This window comes from Chenopodium album, chromosome 2 (genome assembly GCF_948465745.1).
Source record: "Chenopodium album chromosome 2, dcCheAlbu1.1, whole genome shotgun sequence".
Classification (NCBI taxonomy): domain Eukaryota; kingdom Viridiplantae; phylum Streptophyta; class Magnoliopsida; order Caryophyllales; family Amaranthaceae; genus Chenopodium; species Chenopodium album.
In genome coordinates this window covers 1,814,706-1,837,353 of record NC_137835.1, presented here as the reverse complement: position 1 = coordinate 1,837,353, position 22,648 = coordinate 1,814,706, and the positions used below count along the sequence as shown (strand labels likewise).

Genomic DNA, 22,648 nt, shown 5'->3' with positions numbered 1-22,648 from the left:
AACTAAATTTTCTGTTGTTTATTTATTTTTTAAATTTTTATATCCTACAATTCCTAATTCCTAATAGGTTACAAGTATAAAATAGACATGCTGTCGACAGTCCAAATAGTATATACAGTATGTATGGAGTATGATATATTGTTGCTCCTCAAGGATTATATACCATCGCTCAAAAAAAAGTCCCATTCTATCCAATGTTACGTGTTGTTGTTTATCTTTTTGCTTTGTACGGGTGTACATATTCGGAATTGTGACTAGTAAGATATACCTCAAGTCCTCAATACCTATGACAGGATTAGGCTAACGGATTAGTATATTCTTACTTAATTACCCTATTTAGATTCTTCATTAACCAAAAAAAAAAAAAAAAAGTCTCTAATTTGGTTTCTGAAAAGGCAAATATGAAAATCTCCTGGGATTATCAGTTAATTAACAATAATGGCTGTTTGGAAGATACAGAAGAAGGCTGCAAAGGGACAGTATTTCGCATATGCAGGAAGAAAAAGCAGCAATAATTATACAAGGGCATAAAATGTGGGGCAAATTTTAGATAACAATTCCTTAAAAGTTGCTTTTCTTCCCGACCCCTCTTTCTTTCTTTCTATTCTCTCTTTTATTCTTTCTTTGCTTATAATTATGCCTTTTTTCTTCTATATGCTAATTTTCTGCTCTCCCTTGCCTCTTAAGTTAATTGGCACTTAATTGTACTAGGAAGGGATGCTGTGATAGATTGAATAGTAAACCTAGATGCATCTTGCATGAATCGCATTTTATATCAGCTCATTTAGTGCTCTCAATGACATAATGTGAGTACGACTGTACGAATATGAGAGTATTATTAGTACTCCGTAAGAACTTTAATTATTATCTCCGTTATATATTATGTGCAACTTTAGAATATTTTATATCTTACAAGTAATTCCCAAAAATTGCACATAATATGTAATAGAGGTAGTAGGAAGCATTCTCTCTCTCTCTAAGAAAATTGCTCACTTTATTATTATTATTTTTTTGAGGAAATTGCTCACTTTATTTAATCTTTTTTTATTAATAATTTTCATTAGACCTCTATTTAACGAAAAAACATAAACAAACAAATTTACAAAATTCAACACAAACTCTTCATAAAGTGAATATTACATATACTACACACAATTTAATTTCTTATTTTCCGCTTAACAACCTCTACATACAGTAAAATTGTTTTGTGAGTTTAAACAAGGTGCTAGCTAGCCGTACAACTCCAGCATACTCCATCAAACTTATCCCATAAAATCTTTTCCATCTTTTTTTAAAAAATATAATGATTAGAACTTTAACTTTTAATTAAAGAACTAATATAGACTTGACTAAAACAACCCCACTACACACTCAAGTCTCTTCCCATTTGACTCTCAAGTCTCAAATTCATTATTTACCCTCTTAACTAGCCAATTCCTTCCAACAACAACAATCCAAAATACAACCCTTTAACAATGGTCAATGAAGAACCTCACCTTCCTCCATATCCTCATCAAACACCACATGATTTTGATCATGTTCATAATCATGAACATGAATTTACTAGTAACTCATCAAAATCCATGATCCTTATATCAATAACCATCCTCTTTTCAATCTTAATCTCCTTGTACATCAACTACAAACCAAGACACCTCTCCCTCTCCATCTACAACGTCCAAATCCCAACCTTCATCGGCTCTTACAGTGGCTCCACCGTTAGCTTCATATTATCATTCGAGGGCACGGTTTCGAACCCTACACGCTCCGACTTCTCTTACTCTAACAGCACAGCCGACGTCTTCTACGCCGGTAAACAAGTTGGATCCTTGTTCATCCCCGGTAGATTTGTCGCCGCCGGTATGGAGAACGTCATGGAGGCTTCTATAAATGTTAACCCGGTTCCGCTGTCTACGGTGGGCTTGGGGTATATTCCGGTTATGTATGGATTAAAGAGGGCGCCGAAGCCGACGATAGAAGTGGAGTTGAGGATGAAGATAGTGGGAAGAAAGTCTCAGTCGTGGTTTTTTGATCGTCATGTTTGGACTGTTAATTGTCGTATTGGCATCGTTATTTTAGATGGATCTTTGCTTTATGTTTCTTGCTAGCTTACCTCTACGGTGAGGCTACATTAAGCTTACTATTTTCGTTTCATATTATTTGTAACTTTATAATATTTTATATGTTATAAATAATACCATAAAGTTGCAAATAATATGTAATGGAGTTAGTATTTAAGTCGAGGAGCACCCGTAGTAAGTACTTCGTATTTGTTTGCTGAGTACTCCCCTTGTATTTTCGTTTATTTCTAAGAAAAATATTTTTACAAACCAAATTTAGCTTGATCTTAGGAAAGAAAGCACTTTCCAACCATGAAGTTGTAGGTTCAATCCCTACTAATGACAATTTGGGGGAGGAATTTCCTTACCTACCAAAAAAAAAAAAAAAAAAAAAAAAAAAAAAAAAATTCAATGTGAAATTTTAAAGATTTTAACAAATATCATTTACAAAACTATATTTTTTCTTAAATACGATAAGACAAAAGTCAGTTTTGCATATATACACTTAATGAAACCGCTAATTGAGGGTTCGTTTGGCATTACTGTTGTTTTTGGTTTTTTGGTTTTTTTAAATCATATAATGAATCATAAATTAGTCAAATCACGATAATTTTGATAAGTGGAAACAGAAACGTGAAAATAACTTTTTCTTATTTCTTGTTTTTGGTTCAAAAAAAAAAGTAGAAATTGAAAAAAAATGCCAAACAAGCTTAAAAAAAAAATTATGCTAATGTGGACGGTACATTCGAAATACAATACTCGTATTATAAAATGCGGCATAATTTATTGGAAAATTTGCAAATTGCAGCCATTTAAAAGTTCGTATTTTGCAAATTGCAGCCATTTAAATTTTTTTTTTGCAAATTGCAGCCCAAAAGTCCGTATAAATTGTAAATTGCAGCCCGATTTAATTTTTTCATCGGTTTACATGTTGAAATATCTTCAGTTAAGGTTTTAGGGGTCATTTTAGCCCTTAGGAACCCGAATTGAGCTCGGAATTAGCAAAAAAAATAACGTAAGTGTCTCATATTTACAGTTTCCCACAAATCGATACATTTTTGTTACACAAAACGAGATACTTGCGTTATTTTTTTGCTAATTCCGAGCTCAATTCGGCCCCTAAGACCTAAAATGGCCCCTAAAACCTTAATAAAAGATTTTTCAACTTGTAAACCGATGAAAAAGTAAAATCGGGCTGCAATTTACAATTTATATGAACTTTTGGGCTGCAATTTTATTTTTAAATGGCTGCAATTTGCAATTTTATTTTTAAATGACTGCAATTTGCAAAATACGAATTTTAAATGAGTGTAATTTGCAAATTTCCCTAATTTATTCAAAAAAAAAATGAGGCATAATTATTGTATTAAAAATACGTACGGAGTAGTATTATTTTTGAGCAATTAATATGGAAATCGCTCTCTAAAGGTGAAAATAGTCAAAATGTCAAATAGGCATTTCCATCACGGCATCACTAAAAAGGGTTAAGGACCTTAAGGTGGTGTGACAAGGGCAATTCCGTAAAACTCACCAACAAAAAAAGCAACAAAATGGCTGAAAATGGTAAGCAAATCCTCAGATTCGTCATGTCATTACATGCATTTAGTAGAAAAACTGTACTGCAATTTGCCTCACTTACCCAAGTTTTTGAAATTCAAATTCATTCATGAATTATACTAGTACTAGCTAATACTACTTACATTTACATTATCTTTCTCAAAAAATTTCATCTTAATTAATCAATTAATCTCTATCATTATATATAATCATGGTGGTTACACGAAGACAAAGTGGTAAAGGAGGATCAACTGAAGGATTTGGAAGTGAGATTGGTACAAGAGGGAATCATAAGATTATGTTCAAGTATGAAAAAAGAGTTCTTAAGAAGAAATCCCTTCATTCTTCTTCTCCTGATCAGGTCAATTATACTTAAAACCATTTTATTTTTAAACTGTGAAAATTTTCTAATTTTGATGCTCAATTTTTAGCTTGTTTGATTATAAAGTTGAATGCTTTCTTAATTTCAGGGATTTTTAAACTTAACTTTGAAATATAGTACAGTCCCAAATACTTAGCTTTTAAATTTGAAGCATTTGTTAGTTGAGCATGGTCTTGAATCATATCATTAATTTGTCAATCATTTGTCGTGTCAAGTTATAAAAAAGATGCCCCTTAATGTTACTCAGACTCGGCTAGAAGTGTTACGACAGTGTGTTCAAATGTAAAACATGACATTTTTATGAAATTTGTGCAATTGTGCTTGATTTTGACCAAAAAGAAGTGTCACAGTGTGTCACTGATTATATTCGAGTGTCACATATCCGACATGAGTATTTGAGGTAAAATTAGTAGTCGCGGAGTAAATTGGTGACTACCCTGATACTAGCAGTATGTGTTCAGTTCATAATTTAGAAAAAGGTTTCTTAATTTGACTTGTGGTAAGTTGTTCTCTCGCTGAGTATGAAAGAGCTGATGAATTTGCTATACTTTTGTCCTGCTTAGAAGATTCTTATACTGAACATGGGTTTAAAAATCAATGATTAATTGTAATCTTAATGTGTATCATACAACAGTGCTCCTTAGATGTATCAATTTCCTAGAGTTAATAATATGGGGTTTAATAACATTCCAGCCTTCAAAAGGGGCGGTTTCTAATGACACCGCCATCCTGTACAAGAAGGAAGCCTCACATGAAGCAAAAAAGACAGTGACAAATGCTGCAAATGAAGAAGATACACATGCTGCATTTGGGTTTGGATATGCAGGAGGGACTCTAGCTGAGGGCCATGTAAAATCGGAAAGTGCTCGAGTAGTATCTAAGGAGCTCCATAAGTCAATCGAGAATTACATGATTCCTTTTCATCCAGTGCACGGGAATCTACTGACAGCTTGTGTCAATGCATCACAAGGAAACATTAGCCACCGAGATGAGCAGCAGTGTACAAGCTTCAATGTTACAGAGTATGTTGAGCAGATGCACGATGATGATCCCTTGTCTGAGGTAGACTCGGCAGGATGTGATAGTAGCCTGAGATCTGTGAGGGGCTATAAAGTAAAGCCCGAGTCTGTGGACCTCCTCACCTCAGTTCTTGGTAAGTATGGGGACATTGGTGATAACTGCTCTATTGGATCGCCCACTATTCGTTCATTTTACATGCAGAATATCTGTGACATTGTCGAAAAGTTGAAGAATTCCAACTGTATCTCACTCGTCACAAAATCTGAAGCTGAAAAATTGCTGGTTTTCCTTAAAGATGCTGAAAATGTATACTTCAATGTTGGATGGCTCAAAAGGAGGATCAATGAGATATATGAGGGAAAGCAAGCATTCGCTATGCTCAAGGCACCTTCTGAGCTGAAACACTATCATGCAGAACAAAAGGCCAAGATTCACAGTGCAAAACAAAAAACAGAAATTTACAAGAAAGAGATTGCTATACATCAACAGCAGATTGATATGCATCAACAACAAATTCATGATCTGCAAGAAAAAATCCACTCTGTCAATGCTGAGGTCTCTGTGTATGAGGAGGAAGCGCTGAACTCTGAGAAGGCAATTGCTGAGTGCAAAGCGAAGCTGAGACTTCTTGTTGGATTAAAATCCTTGGATCAAGGTTTGCTTTAACAAATATATGAGTGTCCTGACAAGCTCTTATTAGAATGATGGCCTATAGATTTTTTCTAACTATGCAGCTGTAGGTAGTCAAACAAGTGTTCTAACTTTTAACACCAATGTTGTAATAGCTAGTAATTGACAATATATAATGGTTTTAGCTGTGAATCTGTGATAACGTTCTGAACTTAGCAGATGTCTTCGAATGTCATTTGAGCACCTACTTCTCGTTAGCATCATGGTTGCTACGGCGCTAACTGTCATGAAATTTCGATAAATACAGTTCCCATCATCTGGTGCACTTGCAGCTCGGATGATTCTTAAGTTCTTAACAAACTCTCAGCTGAATTAGGTATTTTACTATTTTTGTTTGGTATTGACAATTTGCATATACCTAGTACAAGTTTATACTCCAACAATAACCAAGTATTAGTGCAAGTATTCCATTTATACTGAAAATCAGGGTGATATACCATGATACTAGGTCTGAATTCTGATATTTTGATTTGGACTCGGAGGGATTGCTAGCATCCAACGACGACAAAACACAAGTTTACAACCATAAACTTACATATTAGAAGATCTCCAGTATAAAAAATTAGAACCAATCACTCTTCCTCTGATTAAATACAACACAACCACTCCACTAGACCACTAGTACTCCCAATTCAATGTCAACGAATGCAGATTTAATACAAAATAAGGAAAACTTCTAAGAAAAACTCCAATCTCCAGACCCAGGGATACTAGCTATACAGATAGGCACAAGTCTTGAAATTCACCTGTGACTCAGGTTGCCACCACTGCTGCAGAGCATGGGCTTTCTTCAAATCTGGGGCAGCTGCCAAGTTGATTGTTAAGCAAGCTGAGGGAAGGAGATGAACTGGATCTGCCTCTTTCCCGAATGCTGTCATCAAAAGACCCCCGAGGGAATGCTGAGTGGCCATTTTTTCAATCTGCCCCACCCCAAGCTTTTCCATCTTTTCCCTGTGCTGAAAATACCCAATATATTCCGAACATATATGATCAGCAGGATGTACATATAGGTTCGGGACCCATGTTGCTAAAGATGAGAAAGTCTCTACTGAACGATTCTTCTGCTGAGGCTGCTTCACAGCCATGGCAAACGCAAGTCCGGCAGTTATCACGCTGCCAGCAACTCGAATCCCATGTTTGACTCCCTCATGCTTAATTTGTTCTATTGGAGCCGATATGAATGGTGGGTTGAAGAGGAAAGTTGTGAGGAAGGTACCCATCACGGCCATTTCCTTTCCTGCAAGGATGGCCATGGCTGCTCCTAGAGAATGGCCTGCCAACCAAACGTTGCGATGTTGAGAAGAGGCTACCGTGTCTCTTACAGCTTGGACTGCGATTCTTGAGCGAGTTGCTTTGTGAAGCCCTTGGCGAAGGATATGAAGGTCCAGCTCAATGTCACGTGTTACGCTGTCTCGGCTGGTTAAGGTGCCTCTAAAGGCGATCACGTAATGTGGGATTACTTCCTTTGCTTTATCTGATGAGGATGTTTTCAACTCATATTCATATATGGCTCCAAATATTGATTGATCGACATCATCAACAAGCTGTCTGATGAGGCGGAAATTGAAGAACTCCCACCAAGGGGATGCAAGAGCATGCTTGGCATCGCGGTTTTCTTGACGGTCTCGCTCAAGGATATAGACCCCAGCAACAAGGGATGCAGCAACAGATCTCCGGTGATGTTCATTATCCCTAAATATGGTCAAGAGCAATAATTAACCTCCCATTCATCATAAAACTAAAAAATAACCTTTTTTTTAAAAGGTTTACAACAGTTGCTAGAACACATGGTCAACTAAGCAAACAAGAGTAACAAATTCATGGTAAACACCAAAGCTCAATGCCTCAAACATATAAATACTTTGATTTCTGATGTCTTAAAGGCCTCAATTTTAATTAAATGATACTTCGTATTTTGCCAATGGCACATTGTCCCAGTGGAAAAGCTAGCCACTTATCTATCACAACTATAGGGTAATTGGTTGCCTTCTTAATCTATCTGTTATAATGAGCTGTAGCACAATGCCAATAGTATGCTTTACTAAAGTTATCAAGGGAACAATAGACAGAGGAAAGCAAGAGGCTAGAGAGAAATACACAAAGCCAAAATAGGGGAAGGTGACAAAGTTACACATAAGTTGGAAAACATACACATCTAAACTCCAGCCATAATGTAAGCAAAATGATGGTAGACAAAAAATCTGCGGAGCTCAAAAATTATGAGAGCCACACCTGCTGCTCTATTCATAAAATGAAGCAGACAATAAACCCAAAATTCAAGATAACCGCATAACTTTTGCTGTTTTGCAACATCCATCAAAATAAACATGTCTCAACTCTCAAGTCTTCAAAAGAGTTCCTCCCAAGGCAAGGTATAAAAGAAGGTCATGCATACACAACCTTACCCCTGTAATGGATCCCAAACACAACTGCCTACAGCTTAACAAAAAATTGAGAAGCATAGACTGATCATAGACATTTGATTTACAATTCAAGGACAAAGAATAGTAAGTCTTTTGGCTCTGTTGCAAATGGACAGAAAAGTAAGACGCATAATTGGTTAACTATTTTTTGGTAGCATATAAAAGCATAAATAACTTTTATGTAGCAATAGCATAATTTACTCAGTAATTAAGCAATTAATAGACTTGACACTCTCTATCTACCATTCTACCCTCAACACTATCAAACTGAATAGTAATGAATATAAAGGTCTTACCAATCAACAACTGTAAGGTGCAATGGTCCTATGGAGTAGAAATTCTCCCTGTCATATACAGGTGCTACAATAGCCATGACAAGTTTACGGTCTCCTTTCTAATAACCTCTGATGTACTATCTGAACTCCTGAAGACAGGATAAGGGGTTAGAAGTCATCTCGCCATAACAAGTCAGCAACAGACTGTGAGCAAACAATTATAGCTACATTCAACAAGCTGCATCATGTGCACATTTTAGAACTATCAATAAAAATGTTGACTATTTTCCCCTTATATATGATCGCACTTAACACACACACACAAGTACTTGATTTATCTTAGGCTCTTAGCATAGTTGAGTGCACGCTATACTATGAGATTGTGATAATTGCCACATATGCTAAAGACAGGTGCAAAATACACCATAGGTAGTTTCCCCTCAAACTATATAACATTATTCCCTCTTTGAAAAATTAAATCTTCATCAATTACCACATAACATACAACCAAGAGAAGTGAACCAATTTAGCATTTTATGTACACATTCCACAGCCTATTAGTGATCTGCAAACAACACATCATCTCAACAAATCAAGTTCGTTCCAAAAGCTGATTAAACATTTCAATTCACAATAATGAAAATCAGAAAGAATCAGCAAACAGCCGAATATCATTAGGCATAATCATTAATCAAATCACATATTCAATAAACGAAGAGCGAAAACAAATCAATGCTGTATGCTTTTCACATGGTTCATTGAATTTTCTAAAACTACAATCACAGTACACTAGGGTTTTCTTAATTCTATCTGGCTAGATGCGTTAACAATACAATAGCACCAAAGCCTCGAAATTCGTTCTGCTTAAGTGCTAAACCTTAAGAATAAGTAAAGTGCTAAAGCTCCATTGTCCAAAACACCTAAGATCAAAACAGTAATATTCCATGCTCCCAAAAAATAAAAAAAATAAACATTCTTAAAAATTCATAAATTTGTTTAAATTCTAAACAAATGGAATCCCAAACTAACAATCATAAGAAAATTGCCAATCAATGAGCATTGAAATGACACTTATTAAAAGAACCCAAATCATTGGGCCTTAAAACCCAGATTTCTTCCCTAAAATTCTAAACTTTAGATGCATTTCACTCTATTGGTAAAAATGAAAATGAGGAATTGCAACAAAACATAAACAATAATGTTCAAATTGATTAAAAACCAACCAAATTCAAAGAGGGGTTGCATAATTAAACAAGAAATTTAAAATGGGGTTCATCAAATGACAACATTTCCAGAAAATTAAACATTAATATAATAAAATACAATAAAAAGGGGGAGTAATTACCTTAAAAATTGAAGAATAAAACCGACAATAATATTAATTATAAAAAGGGTTTGATGTTTGAATGTCGTATTCGAAAATAGGGTGGGAGGTTTAAGATGTTTCAACCTGGATATACAAGGAGATGCCCAGGATAGATCCCAGGGAATGAAAGTGATTTTTGTGTGTTTTTAACGTCAGAAAATCTTGCGTGGACCTGAGTTTTTTACGCATGTAACTGACATTATATTAAACATAGTGACCCTTAATTTTGACATAGTAACCTTATTTTTAACATAGTAACCTTTATTAAAACTAGTATAACGTTTAATATTATTGTGAACTTAAAATACAACGTTATGACCCTAATTTTAACATAGTGACCTTTATTATTCAAACTAACCAGTATATAAAATATTTCATTAAAAAAATTAACCTTTTATAGCCTACGGAGTATATATTATCAAAATGACTTTTATTTCAACATAGACATCTTTTTTCTATTATAGTGACCGTTTTTTTTTTCTAATAAAACAACCATAGTTTCCCTAATATTAGTGGTCCACAATAAATTAGTGTGAACCAGGTCTATTTAAGAATTTGTATTTTAACGTTACTTGATTTGATTGAAAGGTATACAACGAAAATAACTAAACTGCGTCGTATTTGGAGTTTATTACGGAGTAATTTGTATTCGGGATAATTTTGTTACTCACCTCTTTTATGTCATGGTAGAATATTGAGTAGGATTCTAGGAATCTAGGATCACCTAATTTTCGCCTTTTAAGAAAAACTTTAATTGGGATTGATGTGTTATACGGAGTATTAGTACTTTACTATGGAGTAATTTGTAATGTGTCGATTGATCGAGAAAATAAGAGTACAAGTTTTATCTTCTTGATGAACTTGAAAAATAATTTAAGTAATATTTATTTCAATTCGATAAAGACTAGTTAAACTAAATAAATTCATTTATTTTTTCAAAAAAAAAAAATCATTTATCAATAAAATTAAGTTTTAACAAGTAAAAGTAAATTTAACAAAAATGATATCAAAAATAATGTCAAGAGAACATAGCCTTGGTAACATAATTAAATCGCTCAACTTTCACTAGTAATGGTGATCAAACTAATTGTACGACATTAGTTTAATTTACTTAGTTTTCACTTTGCCTAAATTTCGTCATCACTATTCAAACTTGTATGTTATTATTAGTTCTAATTTGTCATCTTAATGTATTTCATCTAAGCTTGTCATCCTTGAACTTGTGAAAATAAGGTGACAAGAATAGAATGTTGAACTATATTTAAGTACTATGTATATAACTTGTTAACCATAATTAATCTTATACTTCCTATGTTTCACAATAATTGCATCACTTTGATCTTAAATCTATAATCTATAGTAATATATAAAATGAGAGGGGGTTTTGGTTGATAAATTATTCTTTCCCAAAATAGCCCTCTCATTTTTTATTTTCTTTAAAAAAAAAAACTACCTACATTTTTTTTGAGTCATATATATATATATATATATACATGTCATGTCTTTCCCAATATAAATTAAAACTCTATAACTTTAATTAAAAAAACAAAAAACTCTTCATATGTATAACCTCCAAATTTAATTCTATAACTTTAATTCTCTACAATAATGTTTAATTTTCATCAAAAACTCTTCATATGCATAACCTCCAAATTTAAATTTGACATGCTTATTTTAAATATATATTAATGAAAGATCATGTAGATAATTACTCCGTATATATTTCACTCACTTATTAATAATCTGTATTGTATAACATTAATCCTTTTTATTAATTTTGATCAAATTTAATTATAAATTTACGATTTATCGGGGCATCGCCCGGGCCAATAACTAGTTTTTTTAATAATATATATATATATATATATATATATATATATATATATATATATATATATATATATATATATATATATATATATATATATATATATATATATATATATATATTGTGATTAGCACCACAACAATCAAATCAATGACAAAAGGAAATTCTAGTAAATGTGTCTCCATTATTAGCCTGAGTCATTATAGAAGTATAGAGTATATGCTTAGAGCCTAATCCTTTTACCTCTTTAACAAAGAATCAAAGATGGCTAGCTTTTAACTCACACCAGGCCAGCCCATCCAATAATTAGGCAAGATTGACATTTTCGAATTTGTGAAAATAAACAAATGTTTTAAACAATTTGTCAATTCCACAAAACAATACTCTGTATCATGGAATTTGTCAATAAACAATTTGTCAATTAACTAGCCTTCTTGACTAATACCACACGTTCTTCGCATGTTTAGAACAAATATTAAGATATGATATTTACATACAACGCATTTTTCAATCAAATACTTGTCACATAGTAGAATGCACGCAATTAGCACATCATTATGTCAGAGTAACTAGAATCAAATCATAACGTTGTATCATGGAATTAATTTGAAGACTAAAGAAGAAAATCGGCAACTACTTCATCATGAACTACATTCATTATCTCTATTAAAAAAAAAAAAAAAAAAAAAAAAAAAAAAAAAAACTACATTCATTATCTTATTCAGATAAAACAAATCCAATATTTGAATTATTATAGTACCAATAAAGAATCACGGTTCACTGTAACTAAAAAAATTATATTAAACAAATCAAATAATTAAATGAATCAAAAAAAGCAGCCTAATTAAACAAGGCAAAAATAATCACTATAATTGGTATCTAAACAATAATGATCCTACAATAAACGCCTGGAAAGGCAATCGGAAAGTCGAGGGGGGGTGATCGACGGGGAAGAGGGCAAAAAATTAATAACTTATCCTTTCAAGTTGTTGCTCAAATCATCTCTTCATTCACTAGCAAGCAGCTTCAGAATAGGTTGTTGAGATATACCATAACAGCTTCAGGGTGACTTGGATATTGAACTTTCCAGCAGAGGAAACTCAAGAAATTTCCAACAAATTACAGCTTGCAGAATTCAGCCCAAAAGAGAGCACATGCAAAATAATTGATCTTCTTAATAGAATATACTTTTTTTTCCCCCTTTTAAAAATTACCTATAAAACAAATTAGATAGTTACATGACATTCTTAGCCCATTTACACTAACATAAAACTATATGCTTCACAAATAGGCATTTTATATTACTCGCATTATTTTCATGCTATATTCCTAGAGTTAGGCTGGATGAAACTGTGGTGTATGGGTGGTGTAGCAACAGGCGGCGGCTGTACCAATGAGATTAGATTGTACATAGGTGTGTGTATATTTGTTCTCTGTGCTGGTTGAATCAATCAGTCCTCGTTATCCGGTGAGCCATAACCATAAGGATTCTTGCTAGCCCAGTTCCATTGATCACGGCACATCTCATCGATTCCAAATTTGGCCCTGCAGTTGCACAATATTATTGTCAGATACCAATGTTTCTAGGTTAAGGATCATGGTAAACTATAGAACAAGTGACTTTCAGTTGATGACTTTCATAAGTTTCATCGAATCAGTCAGAGACTTACTTCCAATTTAGTTCTCGCTCTGCTTTTTCTGTTGAGGCATATACAACCTCAGCATCTCCAGGGCGTCGCCCAGCCATTTCAAGAGGAATTTTCTGAGAAGATAATAATAGTTAGTTCACCAAAGTTTCAAGGTTTGAAGCAAAAGGGGATCCCCATGATATGCTTCAGATGCAAGAAAATGCATGGGAGTTGGGACACAAAATGGCAGAATCAAAGTGTTTGCACATATGACTTAAAATTGACAAAAAAAACGTGATCTTTACTAATCTCAACAGAGGAAACAGTAGAGGAGCAAATATTCTTGCCATAAAGAAGAGAACTATATCCCACATAATAATGCTATGAAATGGAAGTAAAATGACTAAAAAAAAAGACAGTGAAGCCAACTAGTAAGAATATGCCAGTCTACGTACAATCAAAGTTCCTGGTGAACCAAGTCTGCAAGTATACAGCTTTAAAATACCAAGTGGAGAAGATTATGGCCTCTAACTTAAATTCTGATGCAGTAATGTTAACAACTGTTCTGTTGAGGACATAACTACATATTTGTGGCCAAAAATAGCCAACACTTAGCACTTAGCAGTACAGAAGAAGCAAATATGATCGATCCAAGAAAACAGAACAGAATAATTCAAATAAAAATGGGTCTGCATACTTGCAGGTAACCCTATGATGAGAAAATTGCTTGGAAGGTCTTTACCTTTCCCGATGCTTTCTCAAATGCTGCTACCATCTCCAAGACTGATGTCCCCTTACCAGTTCCCAAGTTGTAGACTTCACAGGCTGCAAATTATTTTCCTTATTCGTCAGCATTTACTAGATAACAGAAATAACATTGAATCATCCATGCCCCTTATGAGAGAAAAGGGGGAGAAACTGCTAATCTATATTTATGGCTTCATGCCAAAAGCTCTAATAAGAGGTTTTTGATAAAGGAGAACGCAAAAAAGATAACCTCACTGAATAAAGAAGTTTACTTTGGGAGTTTTAGCATATACTGACCTATATTAGAATCAAATAGCTTCTGCAGTGCTGCTATGTGTCCATCAGCTAAATCAACCACGTGAATGTAATCCCGAACCTGGAAGACGATTCTTATTAGAAAACATAGATAGCAGTAAATTCTAATCTAATTTCACAGAACCTCAGATACTTTGGCATGTAAGAAAGAAAATCTAGCACCAACAGGAAAAAGAGAATGAAATAAGTGGCTTCAGGCAATGGAACAGAATGATATGTTTAAAAGTTTTAAATAGTGGACCAAAAAAAAGCTCCTATATTAAACAAGAAGACACATTAGCAAGACACACACAAGTTCAGAACAATTGGTTATCAAGAGATCTGGTTAACATACCCCAGTGCCATCTTTAGTATTATAATCAGTTCCATACACCGTTAAATGAGGTCTTCTGCCAACAGCAACTTGCTGCACGTAAGGCATAAGGTTGTTTGGAACTCCTCGTGGATCCTCACCAATATGCCCACTGGGGTGAGCACCAACTGGATTGAAGTATCTGAGAAGAATAATCTTCCATTCAGAATCAGAATTCTGAACATCACGACATATTTCTTCAATGAATAGCTGAAACAGGATAGCACAGCAGAGATAAGTTTGAGGAATTGATCAATGAATTCAAATGAAGGTCCCATTGAATATCTGACATTTTGTATAAGCAAACAAAAATGAGAATTTTTTATATATACTCTTAAGCACACCTTGGTTCTTCCATATGGATTTGCTGCAGACAAGGGAAACTCCTCAGTACATGGGACTTCTTTGGGCCAACCGTACACAGTTGCTGATGATGAAAAGACAAGCTGAAATATATCGAAAAAGAAAATCAGCAAAAATATCTATTATGAAGTTACAATATAAATTTGTTCTGTTTGCTGGCCACAAGTAGGCATAATAAATAGCTGTAGAAAAAACCTTTGAACTCAACCTGGAACATAAAAAGCATATTTTTCATATGGCAATATATTATGTATTCAGCCAAGCAAGAACACAAGATCAAGAGAAAAGAGATAGCTGCATATAAGATAATAATTCTACAGTAAAGGAGAAAAACTATACCGTCTTGCATCCATGAGCAGACATAACTTCCAGTAGATTAACTGTACCAATGATGTTGTTATTGTAATAAAGCAATGGTTTTTGCACACTTTCTCCAACTGCTTTCAGTCCAGCAAAGTGAATGACAGCATCAAATCTAGAACCAACAGGGCACATAATGTCAATTAGACGATAATAAAGCAAGAGAAAAATTTGTATTATTATAATAAGAGCTAGAGAATTGGCAATAATTATATAATGGCCTTACTTTGTTGAAGAGAAAACCATTTCGAGAGCTGATTTGTCCCGGAGATCCACCTGCAGCAAAATTTAGACTTCAAAATAAGGACTCTGTCGCGTAAAGAGGATTATGGAAAATAACATTCTGAAGAAAAACAACAGCATAAAATTGATGACCGGCAATGTGCAAAACAAACAAAAAGGCTTCATGACTAAGTGCAATGCAAGAAATCAAAAATTGTAGATTTGCATTACTGCAGTCAACATATTTGTAGGGACGTTCACCTTTACTTCAATTAACAGTGATCAATTATAAATCTAGCAATTAAAGAACAAACAAATTGCTTAAGTATATCACATGGAGTGGTGATGAAACATTAAGGCATTGAAAAGCTACTCTATATGATAATGGTCCTGTTTCCATACCATCATTACTCGGACTCTTTATATCACATCAAATTCCCGAGTGACATGTTTAACAACCTCACGACCTCACTTAATTTAGACCAAGAATGAACATCTTTTGCATCAAAATGGCTGAGCATAACACCGAAAATAAGGTATATGAATTTGTGTTTAGCACTAGCATTGAGCTGAAACGACATAGATCTAGACTAATTACTTCCTATCGTTCATTATCCCATAATCTAGCATTATAAAATTACTAATGTTGACAAAACGTAGAACTCAAACAAAGTCGATTAGAATTGAATTAATTAGATCACACATAGCATTGGAAGAATTCCATGACCATTTATTTTATCACTCGAACTTTAATATATATCTATATATGAAAAATCATCAGCATAAAATTATTTCCTTCCAAGAATATTTGTTTCCAGAACAGAGGATTGCTTACTAATTACTCATATTTTTACATGATTATACCTTACGGAGTAACTAGTAATTTCTTGACAAGTGTACAATCAGCTTAGTATTATAAAGTAATATGGAGTAACATTTTTAGATCAATTATATACTCCAACATTATGAGAAATTCTTCCGTACTAATAATCAAAGTTCAACCTCAATGAATGTTCAACATTTTTTAATCGATCATACTTTGGCATTACGAGATATATTAATAATCAAAGTTCCACCTCAACATATAGAGTTACCGCTTTTAAACCCGTACTCCCTATAACTTTGTACAAAGTATTATACTAATTGTACAAGTCTACACCCTTTTCATAAAATTACTAAGGTGACAACCAAATAAAGCTAAATGCCAACAACACAATAAGAATCTTCTAACGCAGAGAAATTAAATTAAACAAGTCAGCGTTACACAATAAAATAAAACCCAAACTTTATTATTATTAGTAAATTTATAATGACAAATAATAACAAAACGTAGCTTTTTTCCAATAATATAGTAACACCATTTTTCATAACTTCCAAATGTAATGGAAGAATTTATTCCACCACCCAAAAAAATAAAGCAAAATTCATACAACCCCTAAAAGACTAAAAGTATACAACAACCAAAGAACGTGAAAACAATGATTATATTCACAAGATACCACATGCTTCAATATTTAAAATTTAAAATAAAAATAAAAAGTAAAAAAACAAATTCAAAATTCCCCCAAAATTAATTTAAACGAAAATAACCCGAAGTAACGCGTTCAAAATTCCACAATTATGAAACGAGCATTTCCTAAATTAAAATAAAAATAAAAATTAAATTCAAGAATTTACACGATCCACCGACTCATCGATAAACCCAAAATAAAATCAAAAATGAATGAAAATTCGACGAAACAATCAAATTAAAATTCAAATGAATGACCTGGTGAAAGGAGAGATTGGTAGAAAACTGAGCGGCGAGTTCCTTGACTCGGTGAAGAGCGATTTCCGACGAGTTATCAAGATTATCAATGACGACTACCTTAAAACCACCGAGTAAAAGCTGAAGAACGGTATGGCTACCAATGTAACCGGCACCACCGGTGACAAGAATACTCTTGGCCATTGAAGTAAACAGGTAACAGCCGGTGAATTGGGCGATTCTAGAAAGATCTATCCGAGAGTGGGAGTTGGAAGGGAGGAGGAGAGAGAAAGGGGTAGAGAGAGAAAGAGGAAAGAGAGAGAAAAAAGGTGGTTGAAGGGTGTAAGGGAGAAGGAGGAGGAAGAAGAGTATATATAAGAGAACATTCCCGCAAGGGCGCAGCTAATTGTGTTGGTTGGAGTTATTGTTGTTGATTGTATTTGTTTGTTTGTTTTTGTTGATGAAAAGTTTTGGGGTGGGATGGGATGGGATCCCAATGGGGTTTTGTAAATTATACGGAAATTGGAAAGACTACTAGACTTGTTGAGAGATACTTGCAGATTTATTTGGGGGGTTTTTTAATTTTTATCGTTTTATTTACCTTTTGTTATTTTAACTTTCTTTTATCCGATTCGGTGTTTTGTTTGTGTGTTTGAGTTGGCGGAAGACTTTTGACTTTTCAGTCCGATGTGGTAAGGCAAGGCAATATGCAATTATGCATTACAAATTTCCATCTTAACTTATGAGTCTCTAATTTCTTACCATTTTCGTTCATTAATTAGATTCCTATTTCTCTCTATTGTGTGAGAAATAAATTCTAGAAATAGAAATTTAATTAAGGGACGGAGGGAGTAATAATAAAGGGTGTTTGTAATTGATATACACGGTCGTTTAATTAAGTTACATACATAGTAGTTATTACATACAATTGTACTATTGATCTATTGTAGTTAAAGACGGTGTTAGTGTGCGGTTCAAATTTGTAATAATTGGAATATGGTTTGTAATTTGTATGACACTTTCACTCGATCCCAAGATCACATAGGACCGAGAGGAGAACCTTAGAGCTATCAGCCTATCCCTCACTCTCACTAAGGGTAGTACATGTATATGGAGTATTTTATAATTTCAACAAAGTGTTGCGGGTGATACTCTGAGACTATATTATTTGCTCTTTTAACCAATGAGGCAATGAGGTTAGGTATTAGATTAGTGATAACTCTGATAAGAGTGTATCTTAGAATATCTAAATTTACTTGAACTTATTCAAACTTGATAGATCTCATCAAACTTATTTTTGTTGTAATTTGTATTTGAATAACACTTATTAGAGCTTTTTTTTTTTTTTTTTTGAATTGAACTTATTACACCTGAAATAAATGAAAATAAGGTGAATATGACATATCATAGTCCCTTATAGTAATATGATTTTACAAAGTTTATTTGAAAATTTTGAAAAGTGTAATTCAACATAAAATAAATATATTTTTTAAGAAACTATAAAATAAGAATAAAATTACATAAATGAAACTAAATATTTGATAAATTAATAAAATATTGATAATACTATTTAATACCATTAATAAAGTAATATAATTAATTACTTGGAAAAAAAATATCTCAATTATAAATTATATAATCATTGAACAATATGATAGTCATATTTCAAACGACTAATGTAAATTTTTTAATTATAAGGCTTGTAATTTCAAATCTCTCATCCTTTTAATTTGTATTATCCTCAGTTATTTATTCGCACAAATAATATTCCGTATCATTTTTGTTATATCATTTGCATTAGTTGACTTGACTTTCTTTACACAAAATAAATAAATTAAAAACACAAGATTAAATAATAGATACTTACCAAATTTCCATACTTCAAGTTGTTTATACTCCGTATTGTTTAAGAGAGCGACAAATATAGAACAAATGTATGTGATTATTTGTTAGCTAGATGAAATATTAGTTATATACTTATATTGTAGAAAACTAGGAATAATATATCTCCTTTGATATTTAATAATTGATTCACATTTCATATTGTCTTTACATTTGCTGGTGTACAAATTTTACAATGTATTATTATTATTATTATTATTATTATTATTATTATTATTATTATTATTATTATTATTATTATTATTATTATTATTATTATTATTATTATTATTATTATTATTATTATTATTTTATTGTTTATTACAAAGTATAACATATCTTTTATTGTTTATTATACACACCATTGATTTAAATTCTTATGATATTAATATAATTCTGTAACTTTTTTATTTTGTTTTGATTTTTTTTTTAAAAAATATCAATAATCTAGGCCCTATTATGTAAAAATGGGGTATTAACATTTTGAAGAAGGGGATTAACATTTACGTAAAAAAAATAAAAATAAAAATAAAAACTTCTTTAGTATAGAAACGGATCAAAATATGTTAAAATGAGAAAAAAAAAGGTTTTTTTTTTTTTTTTTTGAAAGCTAGAAAAAAAAAAAAAAAGGTTTATAAAAAGATGATAAAAATGTATAATTTTTTTTATTGTAAACGAAAGAACAGATCAGCCACGTGGAAGGATGATTGTCTCAAGTCTCAACTTACAAATATAGGCCACCTTTGAAAAGAAACTCTGGGATGACTAATACAGTAGTAATACGACGCACTTTGCTTCCCTGGTAATGTTAAAGTGCCAAACCCGATTCCCCTGATCACACGTATTCACCTTTCCTTTATTGACTTTTTTTCCTTTTACTTTTCATCTCTTCTTTCTTCTATTTTGTTGTCTTTGCAATTTGAGTGACAATTCCACAAAGGGCCATTAGGCCTTTCGGTTTATTAAAGGAAAGATCCATGCTATTCCATTTACTAAGTTTACTAGGGTCTATTCTCATACGTTTATTTTCAGTTCAGTTCAGCTTTTAATTTCCTTCATATTTATTTCAGTTCAGCTAAGTTCATTCAGGCCCTAAACTTTGTTTACTCCATATTCTTGTTATTTACTCCATTTTTTTTTTTTATTTACTTATTGCCATATATTTTTAATATTGTATTTGTAAAGTTTAGATATTTGAAGAAAACATAATAAGATGAAGTTTACAAAATATTGCCACTACTTGATAAATAGTATAGTACGCGGTGTTTTTCCTTATATAGTAAGGTTAATGTAAGATCAAAGATCAATTAAATCAAACAATTAGCTTGGATTAAATCAAATCAGTATCGTTCATACTAAACTTTAGAACATGATCATTAAAAATCATTAACTGATTAAGTAAATGTATGATTAACTTATACTTTTTTTTTTAAGTGTCACAATTTAAAAGAACATGTACATCAAGTATAGTGGGCTATTCCGTCCATTCACCAATCCAATGTAAGATATTGGATGTTTTATTTTGTAATTAAAGAGTACTTTGTATAAGTGATCAAAAAGCTGCAAATATAGAGATTATGCAATGCAAAGCGCAAATAAAAGTGAAGAAAGTTGTACTCCTTCCGTCTCTAAATTGCATTTCTACTTCTCTCTGTTGTGTGATGAATAAATGCTAAAGTAGGCCGGATTGTAATTCAGAGACGGGGGAGTAGAACATAATTGATGACGAGGATGTTTTCAGTACCATATATGCGTGAGTTTAATATACTTTATAATCACGAGGATGTTTTCTTTTTGATACTACTGGACTCTAGGAGTAGTAATTTTAGCCGCTGCTTAAGCACAACTCTCGTGGAACTCGTGAATTGTTTTTTGTTCATTCGGTCTGAAAGCTTCACAACCTCAAATGAATTATTATTACTCCGTATAATTTTCATTCTTTTTTAGGAAATCAGAAGGTAGGTTTAATTTTATCATGAAGTAAGTATCATCCAAAGTAATAATTTATATTACAGAGTACTCTATTTTTAATAAACTTGTACGTCATATAATACATGCTTATCTTTAAATATATGGTGGACTATTTCACCATAATGTGTCACAAATTAATGTTGATATTAAATTAATTTAAATATAAATCATTTTCATCAATGTCATATGTTTCGATTTGATGAATTTTTATTCATAGTTCCATTTTCATAAGAAAAAGGTGGTACACGAAACTATTTAAGAATTGTTCATTAGTCGAAGTATAATATAATCTTCATATAAAATAATTAACCAAGAACTTGAGTAAAGTTCAGAGACTTCCAGAATTTGGCCCATTGTATTATTTTAGTTTTTATATTATTTAATAAAGCATGGTAGAAAATTCCAGAGTTTGTGGATAAATAAAGTTTTGGCATATACATCAACAAGAGCAATGATTGTTGTTTAAGCAATTTATGGAATTGAACAAGGTTTTGATTAGGTAAAACAATTTGGAATACTCTCTAGTTTTCTATAAAGATTTAGACCTCTTTTCCATAGCCCTAATAGAAAGATATTTTACAAGCCTAATAGAAAGATCTGGATATTGCATATATACATCTACATTTCCAATTTTATTTTTTATAATTTGTATACTTATGGATATGTTAAACTTAGCTCTAAGAATTTTAGTCATTGAGAAATTTGATTTATGCACATCAATTTTTTATTTTTAGTTAACCAATGTATTTTCAATTTTAAAATACATACTCTGTATTATTATAGGCTAACAATCTATAAACCGATAACAAATGGTGGTAAGATGGTAATTAGTTGGCCTTATGCCAAAGTTCATAGTACATTAGTACAGAGGAACATAATTTATCCGTATTACCATACATATATATAAAATACAAATGTAGAGAGTGTCACGTAAATAAAATACTAAAAATTTAACAAATACGGAGTACTATAAAGAAGAAAAATGTATGCTTAGAATCAAACTAAAAGCATTGACTATATAAATTTCCTTGCAAAACTATATACATAGTCCAAAACTCGAACCAATACCATTATTTGTTACGAGTAATTGTTATTCCTTCCTAAACAATTAAAGCTACTGGTTGACCGAAAAAATAAAAAATGGTTAAAGTCAAATTGACTCATTTCATGTGCTGATTATAGAGGAGGGACAAATCTCTGTTTAAGTGGAGAATGAAATCACAAAAGGTAGTTAGGCAGTTAGATTTACGTTAGCCACGAATTCTGGGGAGTTCAAATTCCCCCACTTTTGAATTTCTAGTAATATCTAATTTTTTGCATATGTTTGGTGTCAATTGACGATTTGGCAACGCATTAAGTGTCGGAGCCGTCCATTAGAAAGAGAAACAATGCTACTCAATCTTAAGATAAGGAAATACTACGATAATTTAGCAACTAACTAATCCTGATTTTAATACACAA

General features: G+C 32.3%; 4 protein-coding genes across 5 annotated transcripts; 2 read left to right on the top strand and 2 right to left on the bottom strand.

The window, feature by feature from the left end:
- Positions 1–1,475: 1,475 nt before the first annotated feature.
- On the top strand, positions 1,476–2,108 carry LOC145605947 (uncharacterized). The gene has a single exon (XM_081662017.1). The coding sequence runs from the start codon at positions 1,476–1,478 to the stop codon at positions 2,106–2,108; it is 633 nt and encodes a 210-aa protein (XP_081518143.1).
- A 1,445-nt stretch (positions 2,109–3,553) lies between these two features.
- Positions 3,554–5,884, top strand: LOC145579089 (uncharacterized). Of its 2 annotated transcripts, none has more exons than XM_081636372.1 (2): positions 3,554–3,623; positions 4,693–5,884. In XM_081636372.1, the coding sequence occupies exons 1-2, from the start codon at positions 3,621–3,623 to the stop codon at positions 5,683–5,685; spliced, it is 996 nt and encodes a 331-aa protein (XP_081492498.1). In that variant the 5' UTR covers positions 3,554–3,620; the 3' UTR covers positions 5,686–5,884. The 2 variants fall into 2 exon arrangements, with proteins under 2 accessions (XP_081492498.1, XP_081492495.1); XM_081636369.1 differs by lacking the exon at positions 3,554–3,623 and adding an exon at positions 3,658–3,978.
- Positions 5,885–6,225: 341 nt separating this feature from the next.
- Positions 6,226–9,897, bottom strand: LOC145579082 (GDSL esterase/lipase At4g10955-like). Its single transcript, XM_081636363.1, has 3 exons — positions 9,753–9,897; positions 8,429–8,556; positions 6,226–7,401 (listed from the first exon to the last, which is right to left on the bottom strand). Exons 2-3 carry the CDS (start codon positions 8,503–8,505, stop codon positions 6,420–6,422), a joined length of 1,059 nt encoding a protein of 352 aa, XP_081492489.1. The 5' UTR covers positions 8,506–8,556; positions 9,753–9,897; the 3' UTR covers positions 6,226–6,419.
- A 2,411-nt stretch (positions 9,898–12,308) lies between these two features.
- Positions 12,309–17,777, bottom strand: LOC145579073 (UDP-glucose 4-epimerase GEPI48-like). Its single transcript, XM_081636353.1, has 9 exons — positions 17,357–17,777; positions 15,593–15,642; positions 15,346–15,481; positions 14,988–15,089; positions 14,626–14,853; positions 14,274–14,352; positions 13,972–14,054; positions 13,272–13,363; positions 12,309–13,146 (listed from the first exon to the last, which is right to left on the bottom strand). Exons 1-9 carry the CDS (start codon positions 17,537–17,539, stop codon positions 13,053–13,055), a joined length of 1,047 nt encoding a protein of 348 aa, XP_081492479.1. The 5' UTR covers positions 17,540–17,777; the 3' UTR covers positions 12,309–13,052.
- Between the last annotated feature and the right edge of the window lie 4,871 nt (positions 17,778–22,648).